The 26,676-nt window shown below is 40.7% G+C and overlaps 1 protein-coding gene across 1 annotated transcript in view; it reads right to left on the bottom strand.

The window, feature by feature from the left end:
* Positions 1 to 452: 452 nt before the first annotated feature.
* LOC122661744 (serine/threonine-protein kinase VPS15-like) overlaps positions 453 to 26,676 on the bottom strand; it is a 35,442-nt gene continuing 9,218 nt past the window's right edge. The window contains exons 6-11 of the mRNA XM_043857244.1: positions 10,768 to 10,873; positions 10,443 to 10,619; positions 7,154 to 10,345; positions 6,796 to 7,043; positions 6,613 to 6,712; positions 453 to 873 (exon numbers count right to left, since the gene is read on the bottom strand). Coding sequence (XP_043713179.1) covers positions 697 to 873; positions 6,613 to 6,712; positions 6,796 to 7,043; positions 7,154 to 10,345; positions 10,443 to 10,619; positions 10,768 to 10,873 — 4,000 coding nt within the window. The 3' untranslated portion in view covers positions 453 to 696. The remainder of the gene's footprint in view (positions 874 to 6,612; positions 6,713 to 6,795; positions 7,044 to 7,153; positions 10,346 to 10,442; positions 10,620 to 10,767; positions 10,874 to 26,676) is intronic.

Here is a 26,676-nt window from a genome sequence, read left to right as displayed (position 1 = left end):
ATGTATCGGACGATACGATACCAATACTTAGAATCATGCGTGGGAGATCCACATGGGGAGAGGACCCTATCAGAAGAGTTGTCACCATATGATCTATGCATTACTTTCTGAAGATCATTTGAAACCTTTTTGAACTGTTCAAGCTGATTGAAAGTCTAGCTAATCTTTTCAGAACCTTAAACAATGCGTCACAAGTTTCTCAGGCACAAAGAATGGTCTGAACTATGAAGATATTGCCCTGAGCAATTACTTTCAGTGATCTATTAATATGCCTATTGTCTATAATTTCAATCCTCGAGCCTCCCTGGTAGTTAGTTTAGAGTCTCTGGATTACAAAGTCCGAAAGCATACCAAATGATGCATTCACTTCAAAGCAGACCAAACATGCAAATTCTGAAAAGGAATCCTTAATTCTTTGAGAAAGTGAATCAAATCAGAACCCAAAATTCAGATAAAACAATATTTTATTAGAAACAAATGTTCGCTTTCAAATTCCTGATTTCTGCCCTTCCACCAAAACATTCTATACAACCTAGAGAAGGGATAATTCAGGAATTTTACAATCACAAATATGATATTGACATCACTTATGTGAGAACTTTCTATTTCCTTCAGACCCTACTATACATATTTGTAACTAACAATTTTATCTACATACTACAGTGATCTACTGTATTTATTCGTACTTGGACCTTTTCACTTCCAGACCTTGATCGCACCATCCCTACTACCTGATATCAAGAGCCTTTGGTTCAACTTGACAGAAGCCAGCGAAAGTACAGAGTCACGGTGGCAACCTGCAGAATCCGTGGCGGCAGCAGCAAGGAGAGCTTTTGTTGTCAACTTAGTTGCTGGAGGTCTCCTGCTCGTCTCCTGTTCCAAGTGAGCAAACGAATCATTAAGCATTGAAAATTCATTGTCTTCAAATCAGTAACAGGATGACTGCCGAGCACGATGAATTTAGGCAACTGAAGGTTTCAAACATAAGATCAAATAAGATAACTTAAAAATAAAATAAGCAGTCATTGCTGCACAGAATTCAAAAGAGTGCCAGAGAAGAGAAGATGGAGAAAGCCCAGTATTAAAAAGTAGGGATTCACCAAAATCACTGTCACCAAGTCCCCAGTGTTTCACAAACCCACAGTAATAATCCCACCTCAAAAGAAGCTTACCCACATAAGATGTGATTGTTTCAGTAGGAAAAATTTCTTCTGTAACTGTTTTAAGCCAACCCTTTCATCTAGAGAAGTTCCCATAGGACATTAACTGATTCAGTGAAATGGACCAAGCTGGACCAGGATTAGACTGCTATTTATTGCAGAAGTGGGATGTCAACTCACCCAACATTTTGTTCTGGCTTTTTAAGAGGAAGTGGTCAACATGTTAGAAATAGGAGGGAAAGAAGTCCACCAAAAAATTGAGGTGAAAGAACATGCAAATAGGACGAAAGCCCAGCAATGCTAAATACAGTAGAACAACTTTACCCAGTTTAGACTCGAGCACCTGGTTGATTGTGTCAAGAAGTTTAAAACCAAGCAGTTACCAACATGTAGGGGGTTAAAATCAAGGTACTAAAACTCGGAACTTGAACCTGACTCGACCCTGTGAAAAACCGAGATCTCGGTCGAGTTGGTGCATTTTTTTATTTTTGAACTCGAAACCTGGTTTCGATGGGTTTTAGACCTAATTTGGGTCTGAAACTTGGTACTCAGCCTATTCTAGACCATTTAAACACAATGAGACTATCAGATTTTGCAAAAACAAAGTCAAAATAGGAGTTTCAGTTAGTGTGAAACCAGGATAGACACTTACTTATGCCAGAAATCAAGACAGACACTTATTTATGCCTAATATCATTTAATATTTCATTTACTTAAGATATTATTCAAAAATAAGCAAATACCCCCTATTTGAATCCAATAAAAATAGTTAAAAAATCAAATTCCAAAAGGAAAAAAAGTCAACCCCCTAGTTCAAGAACAAAAACTGGATTTTCGACGGTAGATGCAATTTTTAACTTTCTAATGTTGGGGTTTTTCTCAAATCTAAAAATTCCATAAATCTTGATATGGCAAAACATTTCTAAAAACCAAAAATGCGGTAAAATATTCATTTGTTTTGACGTCCAAAAAAATATTTTCATTCAGCGCGATTTTGACAACAATCACGCACACGAAATTAAGTTTGACCAGTACATAACTCCTTCAATATAAATCAGATTTAAGCAATCTTGGACTTGTTGGAAAGCTAACACTTGATTTGTCCAATGAGAAATGTGAAACGAAAGAAGGATCCTCCTGCTGGGAATTAGATCCTGCTCTTTTTCCCCCCTCTTCATAGAAAATGGAAAAATGAATTGATAAATTCATCGGATCTTAGGTCAAGACTAACGGGGCTCGAACCTGCAACTTCCGCCTTGACTCGGCAAAATAGCCCCGTAACTTCGGGAGAAGGAGTGCCTCCTCACAAAGGGGGTCGCAGTGACCAGGCCCGGGCGGCTGTTTACCAAAAACACAGGTCTCCGCAAAGTCATAAGACCATATATGGGGGTTGACGCCTGCCCGATGACTGTAAAACTGAGTCTCATTGCCAAACCTTGCCAAGACGGCGAGGGGCATCAGGCTCCGAGTTCCCTGATACATAGCTTTCCAACAAGTCCAAGATTTTTTAAATCTGATTTATATTGAAGGAGTTATGTACCGATCAAACTTAATTTGGTGTGCGCGAATTCTGTCAAAATCACTCTGAATGAAAATATTTTTTTGGACATCAAAACAAACGAATATTTTACCGCACTTTTGGTTTTTAGAAATGTTTTACCATATTAAGATTTATGGAATTTTTAGATTTGAGAAAAACCCCAACATTAGAAAGTTGAAAATTGCCAGTTTTTGTTCTTGACATGGGGGTTGACTTTTTTTCCTTTTGGAATTTGATTTTTTAACTATTTTTATTAGATTCAAATAGGGGGTATTTGCTTATTTATGAATAATATCTTAAGTAAATTAAATGATATTAGGCACCGTGGGTCATGGAGAGGGAATAAAATAATGGAATAACTTGTATTAATGATAGAAAGGCAGGCCCTCTATTATAAATAGAGGGGAAGTTACAAAATAAAGTAAGCTAGGCGATATGGGACTAAACCCACACAGCCAATATAAACTTAACACATTAAATAACATAAAAAATACCCCAAAAGGACCAGAATACCCCCACGGTATTCTGGTGTACATTATTCTAACACTCCCCCTCAAGCTGGATTATACAAATACTAAAGAAAGAAGATCCAGCTTGGACTAAAGAAAAAATCTCTCTCCATAACAATGCTAACACTCCCCCTCAAGTTGGCGCATACAAGGTACTAATGCCCAACTTGAATAAAATGGGAAAAAAATAAGTTGTAGCAGAATCCAAGTCCAAAATGAATGCAACTCCCAAATAGACCTTCAAACTAGGACAGACTTGATCAGCAAAAAGGCATCTCTCACCAATCTTTGTCCAATAATGAATCTCTGAATTATAATCTTGAAGATAAGTAAGTAGGGTAGCCGGCAAATGAGTCAAGTAGCAGTAAAGATCAAGCAGCGAAAAAAACAACCAAACTGTAGGATCTCATATGGGCAGGCAATAACCAAACATCTTCAAAACTTTAAAGCCAACCTCCCCCTTATGACAAACTTTAACCCAATAACAAAGTAGATACCCATTGGCAATGGTGAAACCTCTGACCTTCTATGTTTTGCACCAAGTGTTCCGGCATGTTCTGCTCTCTGCAATGGCTGTAGGTATACTGTATATAATCCCCCCCTCACGTGTAGTGTACGTGGACATAAGAGAGATGATGTAAGAGAAAGGGAAAAACACAACATTCCAGAATTTTTCAATGACTGCCAAGTGTAATAGAAAAAAAAAGAAGAAATGGTAAAGAAGAGAATACCATTAACTTCCAAGGTAGTTATGGGGAATGCCAAAGGAATGTTTTAGGAGGTGGTAAAGGAAAAACAGCAGTGGGATAATGAAGTAGGAGTAAATTATGCAACATATAAAGTTCCAACCATCTTCCATCGATTAAACAAACACTTTTGATGGAAACCCCTGCAAGGGAGAAACTCCTAACTCTAATATTCAACTCTGAGAAGTATACAGATCTGATTTGAAGTAAGAAAATGCTCCATTCTTCAAGGCTTGAGCAATCTTCAAACAAGGAGGCACAAGTGTGCAAAAATTCCAATGTATAAAGTCCCACATGCTAAACAGTACTAACGAAGATATCTGGACAGTAATGCATTGAAGAAGCTTCAACAAAAAATTAGATCAGATCTGAATTAGTAACAATGCTAGGATTTAAGCTCCAAAGTGAGCCGGATATGAACCAGAAAAGCTCCACATAATTGAATAGGTTCGTAGGTGCAGCCAATAACCGTGGAACACATTGTTGTAGTCCCAAATAAGCTGATCTCCAGGGTAGCAGATTCGAGTCTTCCATAACGAAAGAAATTCAATCTCCAATAATAGGAAACTCAGTCACAATCATAGGGCAGCAGTATTCCACATGAAGGCCGCAGTAACACATCAACCAGTCATGTTTACTGAAGCCAATCAATAACACCAGCCAGGTAGGTAGTGAAACTCAAAATAACCAGCAAATATAAGATAAATAACCAGACAAATCCATAGGCAGTTGAAGCAGCCCGCCATAGTGGAATAAGTAAGTGAAATAGGTTATAAATTGAAGAAACCAAGCCAACAGAATGAACCGTAATTTTTACTAAAAAAACCTGATGAATGATGTTGAATAATGGGTTGAATACTCTTCTGATGTTTATAAAACTCTCCTAAAAAAATCAGCAATAGTGGACTGCCCTAACCCTTAGATCGATTATAGCCAAGGTTTTGTAAAAAACCTTGAAAGTGAATATCGATTGTAGGGAAGGGGGCTTCAACAAAAGTGAGGATGACTTGTCAAAGGTGTTGGTTTATTGTAATACATGCTGACCACAACTGCTGAAATGGATCTCCAATTCGAATGACCAATCTCCTTGGTAATTGAGACTGGATCTTCATGTGGGAGAAATACCAAAGAATTGCAGAAAAGGAGGGCAGCAGCTATCCTGTGCAGTAGACCTTCGTCAAGCCATAAATAGTTGAAGTAGAATGTCCTTCTTGATGGTAGAAACATCAACAAAAAACTCCAATAGCAGCAAACAACCCTAACCCTAAAATCGATATGGGTCAGGGTTTTGAAAAAAACCCTGAAAAGAAGGATCGATTGGGGTTAGGGGTCTTCAAACACTTGGAAAGAGGCAAATACTGAGGTCGAGTGGTCTCTGTAGGTGAGTAATCATCCCTCAAAAAAGGCAGCAAGAATTCAAACTTGTAACCCTAATGTCGATTTGAGTTAGGGTTTTAACAGGGAACCATAAAAGGCAGGATGAGAAGAATTTGCTGTAGGGACAAATCAAGCCATCAGATTGTGTTCAAACTGAGGTCGATTAGGGCTTGCATTAGTTGGGAAATATCCCTGAAATATTGGCTGCATCAAACAAGGGAAACCCCAAAATCGATTGGAGTCAGGGTTTTGAAAAACCTTGACAAGGTGAAATCGATTTGGGGATTTAGGCTAGAAAAAAAAAACAATTTATGGAGATAAAGAAAAAGGGAAGTGAGGTTTAGGAATAGGGTAGAATAGGGCTGGAAAAAGGCTGCATAGGGTGTTCCTAAATTAGAGGATCAGGTTTATAGAGATCTGATCTCAAAGAAGGGGAACTCCAAATCGCAGATGAGGCTTCCAGCAGGTTTTTTAATAAAAAACGATAGAAGAGAAAGGGGGGCAGCACTAAGTCATCGATATTATGTTTACCTCATTAGTGCTGCCCCTGTTTTTGGGCTGAAAGGGAGAAGAACAGGAGTAGGAGAAAACCGAGAAAAGGGAGAAGAGGAGGAGAGATCGATTGGAGGAAAAGAAGGGAGAAAATAGGGTTTTTCTCTCTAACCTAGATTAGACCAGCTTTGATACCATGTTGGTTGAACCGTGGGTCATAGAGAGGGAATAAAATAATGGAATAACTTGTATTAATGATAGAAAGACCCCTCTATTATAAATAGAGGGGAAGTTACAAAATAAAGTAAGCTAGGCGATGTGGGACTAAACCCACACAGCCAATATAAACTTAACACATTAAATAACATAAAAAATACCCCAAAAGGACCAGAATACCCCCACGGTATTCTGGTGTACATTATTCTAACAGGCATAAATAAGTGTTTGCCCTGATTTCTGGCATGAAAAAGTGTTTGTATACCAAAATTTCTTAGTATACCAAGATTTCCCACCGAGATCTCACCCAGATCTCGAGATCTGGCACTCATATAAAGGACTTTGGGTCAAGATTTCAAGATCTTGGCGAGATCTCGACCGAGATTTTGCACTTTTTTAACTCGTATGACAACTCGACTCGACCTCCCAAAAAAAGAGATCTCGGTCGAGATCTCGCGAGTTCTCGAACTATGGTTAAAATCAGATATCGCTGGTATGATTCCAGCTTTTCACCAAGAGAATAAAAACAAACACATTCTCTTCACTGAATCTGACCAATTCTTTTCACATACCTGCACAATTTGCACCCCAAAACTAGATCTGGTTTCATAAAACTCATCATTTCCTACTCCCTTCAGTGATGGCCCACAAACACAATAACTACGATCAGGACTGCAACACAGTGATGAAGAGTTAGAACATACAAATAAATCTTCAACAAGAAATTCTGGAAAGGGAAAGGAATTGACAGAAACCTGCAGTGGTCCCACCGACGAATTTTCAAGTCAGTTCCCCCAGTCAATAGATCTCCTCCAGGTAAGGGGAGCATTGAACGGATACCAGGAAGACGAGCTGGGGGTTCATTCAACTCATCAACTCGGTACTTAGGATTGACATTTCGTTTCATATCTTGTTTAGAACTGGACTTTTTGGGAGGCCTGGCTAAGGCCCAAGGGAGGCCAGAGCTTTCAGCATCAGATTCACTGTTTGACAATCGCAGTACCTGCACCAGAAAATAAAAATAAAAGAAAAGGTAGCAGGCCTTAGGAAATGTTTTAATTTTTTATTGGAAGCTCAAAATAGCCAAAAAAAGGTAAAGTGATTTTTGAGTACCTGGTGGCAGCTCCCATTCTCTGCATTCCAGAGGGCAACTTCATTAGAACCTGCAGCTACATATACCAGGGGTCTTCCTGCAGTAGACCTGGGAGCATTTGGAGGCGGTACAAGCAGACTCATTTTCTCTATGGGGCATACTAGAGAATATTGCCATGTGTTAACAGGTAAAAGGAACCTCTGATCCCAAAGAGTAAGCACACCCCTCGAAGACCCTGATACAAACCAGTTTCCACAAGGACCTGTCACCAGAGAAGACACATAGCCCTCCTCAGGAACTGATTTCAATGTCCATGACATTGAATTTGTTCTTGTATCCCAGAGATGGATCCCACAGCTCTGGGTGCTGTACATAATTGTCTGACTGGGACAGCCATCCATTGTATAGTTCAACAAGCTGAGAATGGCTCCTTCCCCAACCTCCCTCTTTTTTATGTCGGCGATACCTGAATACTTCTCAACAACACTTCCTAACCCTCTGGAAATATGATCAACGGAGAACATATGTATCATTCCATCACATGCTCCAACAACAACTTGTGCAGACCCACGTAGCATTGTAGCACATAGTGCCCGGCTTCCATCTAAAGAGTAGGTCAGCCTTGACCTGAAAGAGGTGTCCTTTTCCAGCTTCCTTGTATCCCATACTTTCACAGTAGAATCATCAGATGCACTTACAAAAAAGCTGTGATCAGATGAGATGGTAATGTCATTGACCGCAGAACGGTGTTCCTGGAGATGTGCTACCAATACCCCACGAGGCCTCCATCCAGAGTCTGGAAGTGATGATGCTCGGGCAAAAGATGTCAATCCTGTTGCATCAGATGGTGAAGGGACATCCTCCACATTAATAGAACTTCCTTTTAACAAACCAGATACTCCTATGTCTTGAAACTTGTTGGTGATGTAGACAGTTTGATCATTTTCTCTGCCTTCTGCTTCCCGTAACGCTTTGTAGAACTGCTTAGAGCCATTACTAATGCTAAGGGAGCCTGAAACAAGCTTAGGTGCCACGGATGAATTAGCCAAGCTAAAGGATTTATTAAGTGAGTCTACCCAAGGCATTGATGATGAACCAATCCCAAAGCTGTTCCACTGTGATGCAGAATCAGATCCAGCAGGTGCAACTCCAGTTGCTCGTTTGTCCATGTTGTATGAGTACAAAGGTATTCCTTCAGATGATCCATCACCAACTGAACTGCTTCCACCACTAACATGTGGAGAAATGAAGCCAGAAAACTGCATCTTTTCGGAGGAACGAGGATCACGAATATCCATTGTGCTTGAAGCGTTTGGCATGAAGCTTCCCATTGCCCTTAATTTAGCATCACCATCATCACCATCAAATATCCCAACTTGCTGCATGGCACTGCTGGCAGGTTTATGACCCTGCAAATCGGGTGGCTTGCCTGACCAGCTCTTAATGGGATTTAACTGTCCCACTCCCCTCTTGTTCTCTACTGTTTCCCATTGGTTTGACTGTGCAGATGAATTGTACCATATTTTTCTCTGTCTCTCTAGCATGTCCGAACTCCTGGCATTTTCTAAGACTTGGTAAAATACCTGTCTTGAAACAGGAGGCTTGAGACATGAAAGAAGAGGCTTTTCTGAAGCTAGAGATGCGGGCTGTCTTTGGAGGAAAGGGCGTATAATTGGAGCTAGGTAAACATAGGAGTCCACTGCACCCAAACACTCACTGCTAGCTGCAATGAAAGTGACAACCGATCTCCTTACCCACTGACTTGGATAGCATAGTAATGGCAAAGCACGTTCAATCATTTCAAGCAATATCCTCTTCCTCAAGAAACCATTATTGCACAGCATGGCTAAGCATTCCAATGCATTAACAATAACAGCCTGCACTGCATCACTTAAGGCTTGCTCAATATAAGGTAAGAGATACTCCTCAACACTTCTTTGACCCACAAAGAAGCAGACAAACACAATTTGGCCGTAGAAAACTGCCCTCAGCTGTTCATCTCGATCATTTAGAAAAGCTGGGAGGATTGGTAACACAAAGTCATTACTCTGCCGCTGACCAAAAAAGCAACAAAGGTTACCAATGTCATATAGGAGTGCTCTCCTGATATTTGGAGTTTGCTTTGGGCCCATAACAAGTTCTTGAATCACCTCGGCTATTGACACCCTCAACTGAGAAAGCTGTGCATTAGTTCTCTCAGTCTGCAGCTGTCCAGATGATGGAACTGATGATTTTGGGGTTGTGCTGAGTTTATCAAGAACTCCTGCCTCACTCAAGCTTAATGATTGAATTAGAAAACGATAAGCAGTTAGTGCGATCTTGGAGATATTGCTGGCATAACAAATCCGTACACTTTCTTCTGGATCATCTGGAAGCATAGATAGCATTGGAAGAATGTATTCAGGAAAAATCTTTGCATCACTAGGAGGGAATTCTTGGACTAATGGCAGAATGCAACACAAAGTTTCCAGAGCGGCACAACGCACAATTGCAGCTGTATCAGAAAGCATCGCAATAACATATGGAACGACACGCTGCAAGCGGTCTTCATCATCAATATATAAGGAAGAAGACTTCAGAAGTAGTACAGCCCCCCTTCTCAACTGTGGCAACCTGACACTACGTATGCAGGAACATAGCAGTGCAGCAATCAACACCATTCCTTCACAGCTCATATTATGTTGGGTTGTTGTAAAGGAAGGCATCCCAAAAGTATCCAATCGGTTGTCATATTCAGACATCAATGCAGTCAAGTCACTCTTTATAATCTTTCTGAAAAGGGGGTGATCCCTGCCCTTAAACCCATTACAAGAAGTTTGCAAGAGCTCCCCTGGAGATTCCTTCTGGCCGTTCGTTGGTTTTTGAGGAGTTACAGAATTTATTGCATCAGAGTTTCCCGAAGAAACAGTAGGGGAATTTTCAGAAGTCAGCTCAGAATTAAAGCAGTGATTACTCTGTTCTACATCCCTAAGGAGTGCATTGATATCACCAAGAAGCTGAAGCTGATCATTCAACAGTCCTTTATCCGGCTCTTTCTTCTTCAAGAGCTCCTCTGATGAATTCAAGCACTGTCTTGCATTGCCTATCTTCCGGGGAGTCCCATCAGTTGTGGTATTTGAAGACTTACATGATACAGAACCAATCTCCTCACTTTCCTTGTTCTTCATCATTTGCCTATGTATCTCATGGAAGGCACTCTGTGTCACTGCAATCTAAGACAAATTAACACAAAAAAATGTAGCCAAGAAGCATTATGGAGCTGCTGAGTATATTTCCTTTAAAGGAATCAACTTTGCAGAAGTTCCTTACCCTGGTATCAGAATCAAGGGGAATCAAGCAGGAAAAGAAATTATGGAGAAATGGTGAGAAGTAGTTTGGGAACACAACAGCAGCATAATTCTGCAAGTAGCTATCAGCAGAAAGCCGGGACTCTGGTTCCAACTGAATCATATGAAGAATCATCTTGCGGATGCCAGAATCCTGGATCTGCAAAAATCAAATATCCAACAAAGCAAATATGATCACCAAGCACTACTAAAATTGAATAAACACAAAGCAACAATGAAATCACACTGGAATTCCAGCGGAATTTTGAAAATTATAGCAGAAAAGAAGAACAGGAAAATAAAACTACCTTTTCAAGAAGCTGGTTAGGATCATATTGTCCTCTCCTATAAGCAAGTAGCTGAGATAATTCAAACAATGGCTGTCCCTCAAGAAAAAGCTCCGCAATCACACACCTGGAAAGGTAAGAATATTAAATTGAGCATAGATGTAAAGAATCACATGTTTTAAACAAGTCATTACTAGAGACAATATTAATCACGATATTTGAAACAAAAGATGCAGCAGTTCACAGTTAAGCCCATGCAATGAAGACATCTGGTTTGATACAAGCTGTTCAGAAAGTCCAATTCATTTAGGCTTTGTATTTTTCAAAGGAAAAAAAATTATACAAACATCCTTGAAAATCAACTCTTTTATATAAAACTTATTTTGTACTTCTTTACTATTTGTTGTTTTTCTGATAGCACATGAAAAGGAAGCATGTCTGGACATGATTGCCAAGGGAAAGAATCCAGCCACATAATAGGATGGTCATCATTGGTAACAATTGTATCATTGACCAAATGCCACTTATTTTGAAAACCAAAATGTAGAATAAGAAATCAGAAGTTACTATTCAAAAATTTAAATTATATTTCAATTAACTAACTTTTATGGCAATCCCTGTTCAACACTATCCATCTAAGCAATTGGGGCCTTAATGCATTTTCATGAATAGAAAGGAATCTGAATTTGGAGGCAACAAAACTAGCAGCCAGCAGACTCATCCCTTCTGGCCATTGTGTTCACTCACAATATGGTGTTTATATAATCGGAGAGGTTATTATACAGTAGTTAACAGTTATGAATGTCGAACATACGTTCACCAAATGCCACCTCTTTTGAAAAACAACATGCAAAAAAATAAATTAGAAGTTTCTGACCAGATTAAGCCCCTCAATCTGACAAATATCCGCACCCAGTTGCATACATCTGCTAGACTGATGCAAACTTCCGCACTTCTGTACGGATGCCCGTGTGTCAGAAGTCCAAAGGATATATTTCCGACTGTTGGAGGTCTAACAAATATATTATTTACCATTGGAAGCCAGCGAAAGTCCACACCATTTGAATGGTAGTCCACATGGTGTTTTAAACTGAATTTGAGTTGATTCTTTCTAAACACTTGTGGCCAATATAAAGAGAAGTCTTGGACCTAAAAAATAAGAGACAACACTGTTCAAAGAGCTATAACTGAGAATCATTTTGTGTTTGGGCATTTAGAGATTGTGAGAGATTTGTACTTTGTAATAGCAAAACCTTTCTCAGAGGTTGTATTCTGTTCTCTCACCTTTGTTGAGTATTTTTTACTTGTGTGGAGTCCTTGGGCCACACAAGGAGTGTCACCTGGTGAAGTTATTGGTTTTGGTGTGATCCGTGGAAAAAACCTTTGGGTTGGTAGTGAACCGAGAAAAATAACAATTGGAAGGGTTTGATTGCTACCTTGGAAAGCAATTGAGAGTAGTGGAAAGTCCAAGTGCTTGTGTAGCCTTGGTAGTGAGTATAGGGAAGGTTTCCCGAACCACTCTAAAATCCTTGCGTCTCTCTTGCCTTTTCTTTTATTCCCTTATATCCTCTTGAGTGTGGATGTGAATCCAAAATCATCGTAGCTTCCTCATTTATTCCATAGAAAAGTTTCGGAATTATATTTTTAACCCTCCAACTTTAGAATGCCTATTCACCACCTTCATGGGAGGTCTCCGATCCTAACAAGAAAGAAGTAGGAAACTCTATCCAAAGTATGAATAGGTGTCTCACATAACTAAAATTTTATCTACACTAGGAAGAAGAGTTTTATTCAGACAAGACTTTATCTAAGATTTACAAGTAAAGAGACAAATAATAAATTAATAAAATTAAACACTCTAAAAAATCCCACAGTTCTGGTTTTGAGTGAATCAGAAAAACACCCAGGTTACTAGGTTTACTCTAAACCAAAACCAGAAAACTGGTTTAATGAGGAACCGCAAGCCCTTGTTTGGGCTTGGAATGGTTCTTATGTTAGTACATATACAAGTTCTCCACTGATCTACATCAACTCTCCCCGGCTTAAAAGCATTCGTCTCCGACAAATGTAGAAGGGACATGTAGTGCTCATACAATTCCAGGTTGAGATGCTTGAAATCATCAGCGCGTATCCATGTGCAAACAGTTCATGGACAGTCTTTCTATTTGATAAGAAAGGAATGGTAACTACCTCCCTCCGAGTAAAGGTATATTTGTCATCCACAATATCCTCTATCTCATCTTCAACTAGTTAAGCAAACTGGGGCAGCTATGAGGTATGTTCGGTATCTCCCTCGTTTGAGTGGTGACCCAAGTACATTGTAAGATCGATCATGTTGAAGATGTCACTTATGGCCATATCAACAGGCAACTCAAGCACATAAGCATTAGGTCAAACTTTTTTAAGGACCCATTTTCCATGGTTGAGTTTTGTATTTGTGCCAGGAGGAAACATCTTTTGGGGCAATGCGAACCATCACCATGTCTCCAAGCTGAAACTCTATAAAACATAGATGACAATCAGCCGTAACATTCTAAGAATCATTGCTAAGGGCTATACATCGACGGACGTTGGCATGGACCTTGGTAATATGGCGTATGAACTTATCCGCTTCAATACTAATGCATACGTGAGGAGGAAAGGAAACAAGGTCGACAAGTTGCTTGTTAACTCTGAGAACTGTCCTGAATAAGAATCGTATTCTTTTTCATGAAACTATAACACGAATTCAGCTACATCAAAAAATGAACGGCCAAGTGATGCAGTTGCCTTAGCCTGGCTGGACCAACATGACCCGCTTTGGAGGCCCAAACCAAAGACTGGTCCTAAACCCGTTTTCTGGTCTGGCAAGGGCTGGTAGTTTAGTTTAGGATGCAATATTTAGTTTGGTTTATTTTATTTCATGGGTAGATTACGTAGGAGTATCTTAGGCAGTTTCCTTACCTTAGCTATGGTCTATTTTAGTAGTTTTCATTTTGGGTTGTTTCTATTTTAGTTAGGTTTCTATTCCTATGCAAGGATATTCTCTATTTATTCATTGTAATCGTAGGAGAGCAATAAACTTAAAAATTTTGATTAATGAGAAGATTTATTTGTGAACGTCCGTGAGAGTGTGTGTGTGAACGTGAGTTCCCTCTTCCCTTCCCTCCTTTCTTCTAATTTTTCTACTGTTCCCTCTGTGAAGCCCACCATAGCAGACCACCCTCCCTGGTTCTGCATTATCTGGTATCAGAGCCGAAGGATCCATCTACTTCCCTGTCCATCTATCTCATCCCATTCTTCTTCTTCTCTATACCCTCTCCTCCGTTACTGTTCTGCTATACCAGAAGCAACAGTGAAAAAAAAAAAACTCAACTACCCCCTTCGATTCCAGGCAACCACACCTTCCCTTTGTCTCCACCCCCTTAGCAAAACCCAACCCCTTTCTGTTTCCCTTTCTTCCTTGCTGTAACAGTGACTCAAAAAAAAAAACAAAAACAAAAAAAAAAAAAAAAGAAAAAGAAAAAAGAGACGGGCCCACTCTTCCCGTCGATTCCAGCAACCCATCCCACCCCCTGCGATTCCTACAGACAAACCCCCAATCCCATCTCTTTCGATTCTCTGAGCATAACCCCCAACCCACCATCACCCACTTCCTTGGTTCCGCCAGAAACCAGAAAAAAAAAATTCGAGAAGAGAAGAAGAGCAACAGAGAATCGAAGCAGAAAAGAATGAAATCCACATACCTGGTTTGAAGCTCCCTGCCGCAAGTCATCCCATCCTTGGTCGGCTCCCTCGCAACCTTGGCCCAGCACTTCTCCCACCGTCTCCTCTCTGGATTTGCAGACTCCAAGGCTGCAATCGGTAACCCCAAGCCAAACCCACGATTTCACTTTTCTCTTTTTCTTATTTTCTATTCCTAAACTGCCCCTCAGTCCTTTTAATAATTCTGTTTTAACTCCTTTTTTCACTTAGTTTCCAAGATTACCCTCCACCCTTCCCCATATGACTTACTTCTTCTATCCTTCTTAAACTTCGATATTACAGTTTTACCCCTTTTAGGAACTTCTACTTAATTACAGTTCTGCCATTAGTGTCATAAAATTCCCTTTTATTTACTGTTTTGCCATTCACCATTTGTCTTTAAGTGTTTCTTCTTTAGCTTAGCCATGGTAACCAACAGCTCAATTCTTATAAGGCTGAAACAGATGCCAAATTGGACACTCTTACCACCACTGTTAATTCCATTCAAACAATGATGGAATCTATGCAAGCTTCGATTGATCGATTGATCGATTGGTGGCTTCTGGGAAAGGAAAGAGTCCCATGCTATCTGTGGATTCTTCAAATTACACCCCACCACCACTACCACCATATTGGGCTGGACAATATGAAGGAGTGGACAAAGCAGCAAAGTTGGATGTCCTTGATTTTTATGGGGACCACGACCAGGAGCAATATCTTGACTGGGTTCATAGCTTGGAAATTTTCTTTAGATGGTACAATTTACTAGAGGCCAGGAAACTGATATTTGTCGAGGGTAAGTTGAAAGGCACGGCCTGAGTTTGGTGGATCAAACACCAACAACAGAACCGTACTCGAGGTCATGGCCAAGTTACTAAATGGGCTGAGATGCGCACTGCAATGGACCGAAGATTCCAACCGGCTGATTACAAGCAGCATGTACACCTCAAATTTGTGCAGTTGAGACAAGATAGTTTGTCAGTTGAGGAGTACATGGCCAAGTTCTATTACTTAGCCACTCAATCTGAGTTTGAGTGGCACGAGGAAGTCTTAGTGGCGCAGTTTCGCAACGGCTTACATCCACAAATCAATGCCGCAATTGCCGCCAGTAGACTACCTACTATGGAGGAAGCAGTTCAAGTGGCCTATCAGGTGGAGGAAAATTTGAGGAAACCTTACAATCGAAGAAATTTTACTGACACATATTCTAGAGGTGGCAGTTTTCGCCCACATCAGTCTTCTTTTCAGGAGAAGTCAGCTTCGGTTAACAAACCACAGGCTAGTGATTCTTCCGTGGCACCTATACGACCGGTTCGTCCTTACTCCCCACCTCGGCGAGGTTCAGATAGACCTTATTCTCCACATTGGCGTGGATATGACAGAAATTTGGTGATGCCGAAAGCAGCTATTCAGTGCTTCACGTGCAAGGGGTATGGCCATATAACTGCTCAGTGCCCTAACCGTTTGGTAGCCCACATTGACAAGGACAATTTTATACCATTTGATCCAAAGGAGCAACGGCCCACAAGGACAGTCAATCTAGTGGCTGAACATGAGCGTGAGCCTAGTGAGGTTGATGATGATGATAGTGATGGCGAGCGTCAGTATTGCTATATTATTCGCCCCCTCTTGACAACACAAAAAATTTCTAATCAGGAAGATAAAGATTGGCGGCGTAACAATATTTTTCAGACCAGGGTGCGATGCAATGACAAGCTATGTGATATGGTGATTGCTTCAGGTAGTTGCACCAACGTTGTCGCTGAAGATGTTGTTCGCAAGTTGGGTTTAAAGACGGAACCTCATCCGAACCCCTACAAGGTTGCATGGGTGAACAACACAAACCTCAAGGTTAATGAAAGGTGTTTGCTCACATATTCTATTGGTGGACTGATTGATCAAGTGCAGTGTGATGTCCTCCCTTTGAAGGTCTGCCACATTCTTTTGGGCTGCCCATGGTTGTATGACAAGAAAGCCAAGAACTGTGGTTATGAGAATACATATTCCTTTCATCATGGTGGCCTTGAAATGAAATTCCTCCCAGCTAAGGATCTTCCACCTATCAAACTCAAGAAGATTGCTGGTACATTTCTCCTACGGCGACTTGACTCAGACAGCATTCTTGGACCCTATCCAAACTCATCGGAGTCGAGTTCTTTTCAGAGGAGGAGAGCTGATGCAGTTGCCTTAGCCTGGCTGGACCAACATGACCCGCTTTGGAGGCCCAAACCAAAGATTGGTCCTAAACCCGTTTTCTGGTCTGGCAATGGCTGGTAGTTTAGTTTAGGATGCAATATTTAGTTTGTTTATTTTATTACATGGGTAGATTACGTAGGAGTATCTTAGGCAGTTTCCTTTCCTTAGCTATGGTCTATTTTAGTAGTTTTCACTTTGGGTTGTTTCTATTTTAGTTAGGTTTCTATTCCTATGCAAGGCTATTCTCTATTTATTCATTGTAATCGTAGGAGAGCAATAGACTTAAAAATTTTGATTAATGAGAAGATTTATTTGTGAACCTCTGTGAGAGTGTGTGTGTGAACGTGAGTTCCCTCTTCCCTTTCCCTCCTTTCTTCTAATTCTTCTACTGTTCCCTCTGTGAAACCCACCATAGCAGACCACCCTCCCTGGTTCTGCATGATTTGGGATCAGAGCCGAAGGATCCATCTACTTCCCTGTCCATCTATCTCATCCCATTCTTCTTCTTCTCTATACCCTCTCCTCCGTTACTGTACTGCTATACCAGAAGCAACAGTGAAAAAAAAAAAAACTCCACTACCCCCTTCGATTCCAGGCAACCACACCTTCCCTTTGTCTGCACCCCCTTAACAAAACCCAACCCCTCCCTGGTTCTGCATTATCTGGTATCAGAGCCGAAGGATCCATCTACTTCCCTGTCCATCTATCTCATCCCATTCTTCTTCTTCTCTATACCCACTCCTCCGTTACTGTTCTGCTATACCAGAAGCAACAGTGAAAAAAAAAAAAAACTCAACTACTCCCTTTGATTCTAGGCAACCACACCTTCCCTTTGTCTCCACCACCTTAACAAAACCCAACCCCTTCTGTTTCCCTTTCTTCCTTGCTGTAACAGCGACTCAAAAAAAAAAAAAAAAAAAAAAAAAAAAAAAGAGAGAACCAGGCCCACTCTTCCCGTTGATTCCAGCAACCCATCCCACCCCCTGCGATTCCTACAGACAAACCCCCAATCCCATCTCTTTCGATTCCCTAAGCATAACCCCCAACCCACCATCACCCACTTCCTTGGTTCCGCCAGAAACCAGATAAAAAAAAAATCGAGAAGAGAAGAAGAGTAACAGAGAATCGAAGCAAAAAAGAATGAAATTCACATACCTGGTTTAAAGCTCCCTTCCGCAAGTCATCCCATCCTTGGTCGGCTCCCTCGCATCCTTGGCCCAGCACTTCTCCCGCCGTCTCCTCTCTAGATTAGCAGACTCCAAGGCTGCAATTGGTAACCCCAAGCCAAACCCACAATTTCACTTTTCTTTTTTTCTTATTTTCTATTCCTAAACTGCCCCTCAGTCTTTTTATTAATTCTGTTTAACTCCTTTTTTCACTTAGTTTCCAAGATTACCCTCCACCCTTCCCCATACGACTTACTTCTTCTATCCTTCTTAAACTTCGATATTACAGTTTTACCCCTTTTAGGAGCTTCTACTTAATTACAGTTCTGCCATTAGTATCATAAAATTCCCTTTTATTTACTGTTTTGCCATTCACCTTTTGTCTTCAAGTGTTTCTTCTTTAGCTTAACCATGGTAACCAACAGTGAACTTAACCAACAGCTCAATTCTTATAAGGCTGAAACAGATGCCAAATTGGACACTCTTACCACCACTGTTAATTCGATTCAAGCAATGATGGAATCTATGCAAGCTTCGATTGATCGATTGGTGGCTTCTAAGAAAGGAAAGAGTCCCATGCTATCTGTGGATTCTTCGAATTACACCCCACCACCACTACTACCATATGGGGCTGGACAATATGAAGGAGTGGACAAAGCAGCAAAGTTGGACGTCCTTGATTTTTATGGGGACCACGACCAGGAGCGATATCTTAACTGGGTTCATAGCTTGGAAATTTTCTTTAGATGGTACAATTTACCAGAGGCCAAGAAACTGATATTTGGCGAGGGTAAGTTGAAAGGCACGGCCCGAGTTTGGTGGATCAAACACCAACAATAGAACCGTACTCGAGGTCATGGCCAAGTTACTACATGGGCTGAGATGTGCACTGCAATGGACCGAAGATTCCAACCGGCTGATTACAAGCAGCATGTAAACCTCAAATTTGTGCAGTTGAGACAAGATAGTTTGTCAGTTGAGGCATAGTTCGAGAACTCGCGAGATCTCGCCGAGTTTCTCGGTATTTCGAAAATCCGTGACGAGATGGGGGTCGAGTCACAAAAGTACAATATCTCGCCGAGATCTCGGATCTCGGTCGAGATCTCGGTTTGACATAGGAAAATACCCATCTAGGTCCTTTATATAAGTGCCAGATCTTGAGATCTTGCTGGAAATTCTTGGTATACAAACACGTATCTATGCCAGGAGCCAAGACAGACAAGGCAGACACCTATTTATGCCTACTATCATTTAAGTAAATGGTTTTGTATTTGTATTTCATTTACTTCAGATATTATTCATAAATAAGCAAATACCACCTTATTTTAATCTAATAAAAATAGTTAAAAAATCAAATTCCAAAAGGAAAAAAAGTCAACCCCCCAGTTCAAGAGCAAAAACTAGATTTTCGGCGGTAGGTGAATTTTCAACTTTCTAATGTTGGGGTTTTTCTCAAATCTAAAAATTCCATAAATCTTATTATGGTTAAACATTGCTAAAAACCAAAAGTGCGGTAAAATATTCATTTGTTTTGATGTCCAAAAAACTATTTTCATTCAGAGCAATTTTGACAGCATTCGCGCACACCGAATTAAGTTTGACCGGTACATAACTCTTTCAATATAAATCAGCTTTTCCAACAAGTCCAAGATTGCTTAAATCTGATTTATATTGAAGGAGTTATGTACCAGTCAAACTTAATTCGGTGTGCGCGAATGCTGTCAAAATCACTCTGAATGAAAATATGTTTTTGGACATCAAAACAAATGAATATTTTACCGCACTTTTGGGTTTTAGCAATGTTTTACCATATTAAGATTTATGGAATTTTTAGATTTGAGAAAAACCCCAGCATTAGAAAGTTGAAAATTGCACCTACCGCCGAAAATCCAATTTTTGTTCTTGAACTGGGGGGTTGACTTTTTTTCCTTTTGGAATTTGATTTTTTAACTATTTTTATTGGATTCAAATAGGGGGGTATTTGCTTATTTATGAATAATATCTTAAGCATTTACTTATATGATATTAGGCATAAATAAGTATGTTTGTCCTGTGTCTGTCCTGGTTTCTAGCATAAGTAAGTGTCTATCCTGCTTTCCCACTAACTGAAACTCCTATTTGGACTTTGTTTTTGCAAAATCTGATAGTGCCATTGTGTTTAAATGGCCTAAAATAGGTTGAATACCAAGTTTCAGACCCAAACTAGGTCTAAAACCCACCAAGATGAGGCTTCGAGTCGAGAAAAAAAAAAGTGCACCAACTCGGCAAGATCTCTCCGAGATCTCGACTCGACTCGGTTTTTCAAGGGTCTGAGTTGACACCGAGACCCGAGTTTTCGAACCTTGCCACCATATGGGGCTGGACAATATGAAGGAGTGGACAAAGCAGCAAAGTTAGACGTCCTTGATTTTTATGGGGAACACGACCCGGAGCAATATCTTGACTGGGTTCATAGCTTGGAAATTTTCTTTAGATGGTACAATTTACAAGAGGCCAAGAAACTGATATTTGCCGAGGGTAAGTTGAAAGGTACGGCCCGAGTTTGGTGGATCAAACACCAACAACAGAACCGTACTCGAGGTCATGGCTAAGTTACTACATGGGCTGAGATGCGCACTGCAATGGACCGAAGATTCCAACCGGCTGATTACAAGCAGCATGTACACCTCAAATTTGTGCAGTTGAGACAAGATAGTTTGTCAGTTGAGGAGTACGTGGCCAAGTTCTATTACTTAGCCACTCGATCTGAGTTTGAGTGGGACGAGAAAGTCTTAGTGGCGCAGTTTCGCGACGGCTTACATCCACAAATCAATGCCGCAATTGCCGCCAGTAGATTACCTACTATGGAGGAAGCAGTTCAAGTGGCCTATCAGGTGGAGGAAAATTTGAGGAAACCTTATAATCGAAGAAATTTTACTGACACATATTCTAGAGGTGGCAGTTTTCGCCCACATCAGTCTTCTTTTCAGGAGAAGTCAGCTTCGGTTAACAAACCATAGGCTAGTGATTCTTCTGTGGCACCTATACAACCGGTTCGTCCTTACTCCCCACCTCGGCGAGGTTCAGATAGACCTTATTCTCCACATCGGCATGGATATGACAGAAATTTGGTGATGCCGAAAGCAGCTATTTAGTGCTTCACGTGCAAGGGGTATGGCTATATAACTGCTCAGTGCCCTAACCGTTTGGTAGCCCACATTGACAAGGACAATTTTATACCATTTGATCCAAAGGAGCAACGGTCCACAAGGACAGTCAATCTAGTGGCTGAACATGAGCGTGAGCCTAGTGAGGTTGATGATGATGATAGTGATGGCGAGCGTCAGTATTGCTATATTATTCGCCCCCTCTTGACAACACAGAAAGTTTCTAATGAGGAAGATAAAGATTGGCGGCGTAACAATATTTTTCAAACCAAGGTGCGATGCAATGACAAGCTATGTGATATGGTGATTGATTCAAGCAGTTGCACCAACGTTGTCACTGAAGATGTTGTTCGCAAGTTGGGTTTAAAGACGGAACCTCATCCGAACCCCTACAAGGTTGCATGGGTGAACAACACAAACCTCAAGGTTAAAGAAAGGTGTTTGCTCACATATTCTATTGGTGGACTGATTGATCAAGTGCAGTGTGATGTCCTCCCTTTGAAGGTCTGCCACATTCTTTTGGGATGCCCATGGTTGTATGACAAGAAAGCCAAGCACTGTGGTTATGAGAATATATATTCCTTTCATCATGGTGGCCTTGAGATGAAATTCCTCCCAGCTAAGGATCTTCTACCTATCAAACTCAAGAAGACAGCTGGAACATTTCTCCTACGGCGAGTTGACTCAGACAGCATTCTTGGATCCTATCCGAACTCATCGAAGTCAAGTTCTTTTCAGAGGAGGAGAGCTGATGCAGTTGCCTTAGCCTGGCTGAACCAACATGACCCGCTTTGGAGGCCCAAACCAAAGACTGGTCCTAAACCCGTTTTCTGGTCTGGCAAGGGCTGGTAGTTTAGTTTAGGATGCAATATTTAGTTTGGTTTATTTTATTTCATGGGTACATTACGTAGGAGTATCTTAGGCAGTTTCCTTTCCTTAGCTATGGTCTATTTTAGTAGTTTTCATTTTGGGTTGTTTCTATTTTAGTTAGGTTTCTATTCCTATGCAAGGCTATGCTCTATTTATTCATTGTAATCGTCGGAGAGCAATAGGCTTGAAAATTTTGATTAATGAGAAGATTTATTTGTGAAGCTCTGTGAGAGTGTGTGTGTGAACGTGAGTTCCCTCTTCCCTTTCCCTCCTTTCTTCTAATTCTTCTACTGTTCCCTCTGTGAAGCCCACCATAGCAGACCACCCTCCCTGGTTCTGCATTACCAAGTCTTCTCGAAGTCACAGACAAGACAATCCAACAAGTTGCCCAAACTTCAGTTAACAACCTCTATTTGACCGCCTGTCTATGGATGGAAGGTTGTATAAGACTACAGTTTAGTGTTGGTCTTCATCCATAGAAGTTTTCAGAAGTAACTCATAAACTTGACATCTCGATTATATACAAGCGACTCTGAAAATCCATGTAGCCCACAACTTGAAGAAGATAATGGCAACATGACTAGCATCGAAGGTCTTGCAGCATGGTATGAAAGTGCCATTTTCAAGAATTGATCAACCACCACGAGTATGGAAACATGCTTCTCCCGTGTGAGGCAAAAACTTAGCACAAAGTCCACGCTGATGTGTACACCATGGTGAATGTGGGATGGGTAGTGGGGAATACAAAGCCACCTTTGGCTTGGGGCCTTTTGCTAAATGATAAATGAGGCAGCTTTTGATAACATGGAACTAAATCTTGGTCGAAACTAACCAAAATATCTGAGTTGTCTCGGTTTTGGGCCTGTCCGAAATGAAACCCAGTGTCGAAACCACGAAACGAGATATGAGTTGTCTTGGTTTCGGCCAGGTCTGAATCCGGCCTCGAAACAAAGATTTAGAACCTTACTTGATAACATGCTCTATGTCCTTCTGTAAGTATGGTCAATAATATCTATTGGCTAATTGTAGTGCAGTCTTATCTCGACTAAATGTCTGTCCACCATGCAATTCCTATTTAAGATGTTGTCATACGGATTGATGAAAGAACGAGAGAGAGACTCTCAAACCTGTAAGAGAAGAGAGAACAAGAGAGAGAGAGGGAGAGAGAGAGAGAGAGATTGCAAGAGATGGAGAGAAAGGGAGATTTGTGATTTGGTCAAAATAGACTCACACGCCTCCTATTTATACATTCATATGTGAAATCCCTAATACATGCAAAAAGACGAAAATGCCCCTACAATACAATACAAAATCATTATCAGAGGCATACTCATCTTTAGTGCGGGCAATACTCATAGCATGGGCTGAGAAAGTGTGTAAAGAATACTTTTCTGCCCAAAGCGTCTACAACTATGTTCTTTTTCCTAGCCTTATACTTCAGAGGTAAGATGAGTTCTTGAAGATATGCAACCCATTTGGCGTGACACTTGCTCACTATATGAATGTAAGTGCTTGAGTGCTTCGTGATCAATGAATGAGATGAACTCCTTGCCAATGAGATAGTGTTCCAATGCTTCAGTAGTTATACAATGGCATAGAGTTCCAAATCATAGATAGAATAGCACTGCTTGGCACCATAAAGCTTCTCACTATAGAAGGCAATGGGATGGCATCCTTATATGAGAAATCCACCAATACCAACATGGGAGGCGTTTGTTACTACCTCACACACCCGGTCAAAGTCTGGCAATTTTAAAATGAGAGCCTTAGTCATCTTCCATGTAATAAGCCAGACTTTAGTAGCCACCCACATCTACTCGAACTTCCCTTTTCTTTGTTTCATGCATGCAATGATAGGTGTTGTGATGGAACTGAAGTTTCTGATGAACTTGTGATAACATAAAGCAAGGCAATGGAAGCTCTGGACTTCAGTGAGGGTCTCTTTGGTACTGACTAGTCTAGGATACTTTTGATTTTCTCCGGATCATCCTCGATACCTCTTGAGGACACAATGAACCCAAGGAATATAACCTTAAGTAGCAATAAAGAGCAAGGTGTACGTCCTCAATACGTCTCGAGGACACTTCTTCAAATTGCCTTAGAGCATTTCAGCTCGAAGTCCCTTATTACATGCTTCACATGATCAAGGTGTATGTCTTCTTTCTTGCTGTAAATTAGTATATCATCAAAATAAACAACCAGAAATTTTCAAGTAAAGGGATGAAGTACTTGAGTCATAACTTGCATGAAAGTGCTTAGCGCGTTGGTAAGACCGATGGGCATTACCTTCCATTCATAAAGTTATTCCTTGGCCTTAAAGGCAATCTTACACTCATCACCTGGACAGATGCAAATTTTATGATATTCGCTTTTAAGGTTAACTTCTGAGAAGACCTTATCACCGTACAACATATCAAGCATATCGTCAAGCTGTGGGATGGGGAACCTAGACTTCACCACAATTTTTTTGATGGCTTGGCTATCAATGCACATGACCACAAACCAATTTTTTCGGTGTAAATAGGGCTGGTACTACACAAGCGCTTACGCTCTCCTGAATAAAACCCTTTTTCAGCAAGTCGTCAACTTGACGCTTCAGCTTTGCATGCTCCATAAGGCTCAATCTGTAAGTGGGCAGATTTTGTAGTACGGATTTAATAGTGTATTGTATCTCACGCATAGGCGGCAACCCATCTGGTACTGAGTCTGAAAAGTCCGAGATTAAGTCTCGCATTGGCTTGGAAAGTTAAATCTCAGGTTGAGGGACCACTTCCAAAGTGAGGAGAGCCAATGTGAGTCTTGTATCCTTGTTGGACTCCAAGAACTCTCTCTGTTGAAGAGCTAGCAGCTTCTTACTATCCTGCTTCTCTTCATCTACTCACTTGCCAGGTTGCTTTTTGGTAGTCTTTATTATCTGTCGCCAGGCCTTCTAAGTTGTGGAATGTTTATTGGATGAAAGACAACTGGTTTTCCTTTGAATGTGAATAAGTATGTTCTTCATACCACCAACCAGCACATCATCATCATACATCCATGGTCATGCCAATAAGACATCCGTTAACTTCAATGGGGCTAATGTCGCACCATACCTCCTCATATCCTTGGAGTTTGAGTGGAATGGAGCATCGTTGGTTTACCTATAGAGCATTGCCATTCAAGAGGGAAACCTTTGTGGATGCTTTTCGTTCGTAGCTTAGAATTCTCAATAAGAGTTTGCAGAGCTACATTGACACAACTGCTGTTATCCACAATTGCATGTGCTATCTTAGCTCCAATGATGTATAACATATACAATGCTTGCACCAATCTTCACCCTTAGTTTTTGCTATAGGAATGTGGCTGACCACATGACCTCCAACTATCTCCCCACCCATATCATCATTCATCAAACAGCTCCTCATCATCCTCATTAGGTGGGTACGGCTCATAGAATGCTGTCTTCATGTGCTGCAACTACTACAACTACAGCATTGGTACCCTTCTGTCTTAGAGGAAAGAATTTAGCAAAGTGCCCTTATTTATTATAGTTGCAGCACTTTGTATCGTCATTGCTGGTTATGGGTTCCTTACCATTATCAGCATGATTGCTCAGTTGTCGACCCATAGGTCAGTTAGCTGTAGGTGGTCTCCGATTCTCCTTGGCTTGAGGATTAAATCTCCAAGCAACAGTCCTCAAATTCTTCTAGACTCTCAAAGCTTTCTGGAAGCAATCTTGGACATCGTAGACATCATGGACATTTAGTTCCGTACAAGTATCAGTATTCAGCCCTTACTTGAATCGTGAGATGAGTTGTGTGTCATCTTAATCAATTCCCATGCACGAAACAAGAGCAACACACTGCTCCATATATGCTTCGACTGATAAGCTACCTTGTCAGAGAGTATTGAGCTTATCATGTAGGCAAGCTCTGCAAGTCTAGGGAGGATCCTTGTTCTTTAGCTTTTCTTTCCATGTAGTGAATATCATGCCATGTGCTTGTAGCCTATTTTCATAATCCTTCCACCACTTTCTGGCTAGTCCTATTAGTTTGGTCCATGTAAACCTCATTTTCCTGTGTCGAAGTAAACCAGTCAAATGTCCAGGCAAGCAAGCCAATCGTGGAATGTGTGAGGATCGAGTTTCCCATTATACTCTTTCAACTCAAGCTTTACTTTATGAGTATCATCCTTAGTCCTAGTAGTCAAACCATTCTCAAATATACTACATAAGGAACCAACAAAAGAGGGGTGGTTTGTAGGAACTCTCTAGGGTCCTCTCTGAGATCTCATGGCATTATTGGCAGTTGAATTAGCAGGAAATTCTCCATCCGTTCCAAGATTTACAGGAATATCAGGTTAAGGGGATGTATTAGACTCACCACGTTATTGTTCAATGCCAACAAGTCGTTCAAACATATGTCTATTGTCATTCATCAAACATCTTTTGGAAGCTCTGAGCCAATCGGTTGATAGATTCCACTAGGCTAGCCATATCAGAAGGTCTTGGCTCACTGCTAGCCATAGCTCAGTTACCAGTTGATGGATTTCTAGAAATCCATCAGTTTCTTTCCATAAATTGTATTACATTTCAATTGACTAATTTTTAGGGTAATCCCTATAAAACATTATCCCTTGAAGCAATTGGAGCCTTGATACATTTTCATGAACAGAAAAGGATTCTGCATTCTAGCAGTCCACAGATTCATCTAAATCTAGTTTCACGTTCTTCCGCATTCCAAAGTGCAAAGCACTAATGTTTTTTCAGCAATTATCACTGAAAGTGAGTATATCCCATCTGACCATCATGCTCACTCATGATTTGCAGTTGGTGTTTACATAATTGAATAGGT

This window comes from Telopea speciosissima, chromosome 5, assembly GCF_018873765.1.
Source record: "Telopea speciosissima isolate NSW1024214 ecotype Mountain lineage chromosome 5, Tspe_v1, whole genome shotgun sequence".
Classification (NCBI taxonomy): Eukaryota; Viridiplantae; Streptophyta; class Magnoliopsida; order Proteales; family Proteaceae; genus Telopea; species Telopea speciosissima.
Note: the sequence above shows the minus strand (reverse complement) of the source record. Positions and strands in the feature narration are given on the sequence as shown.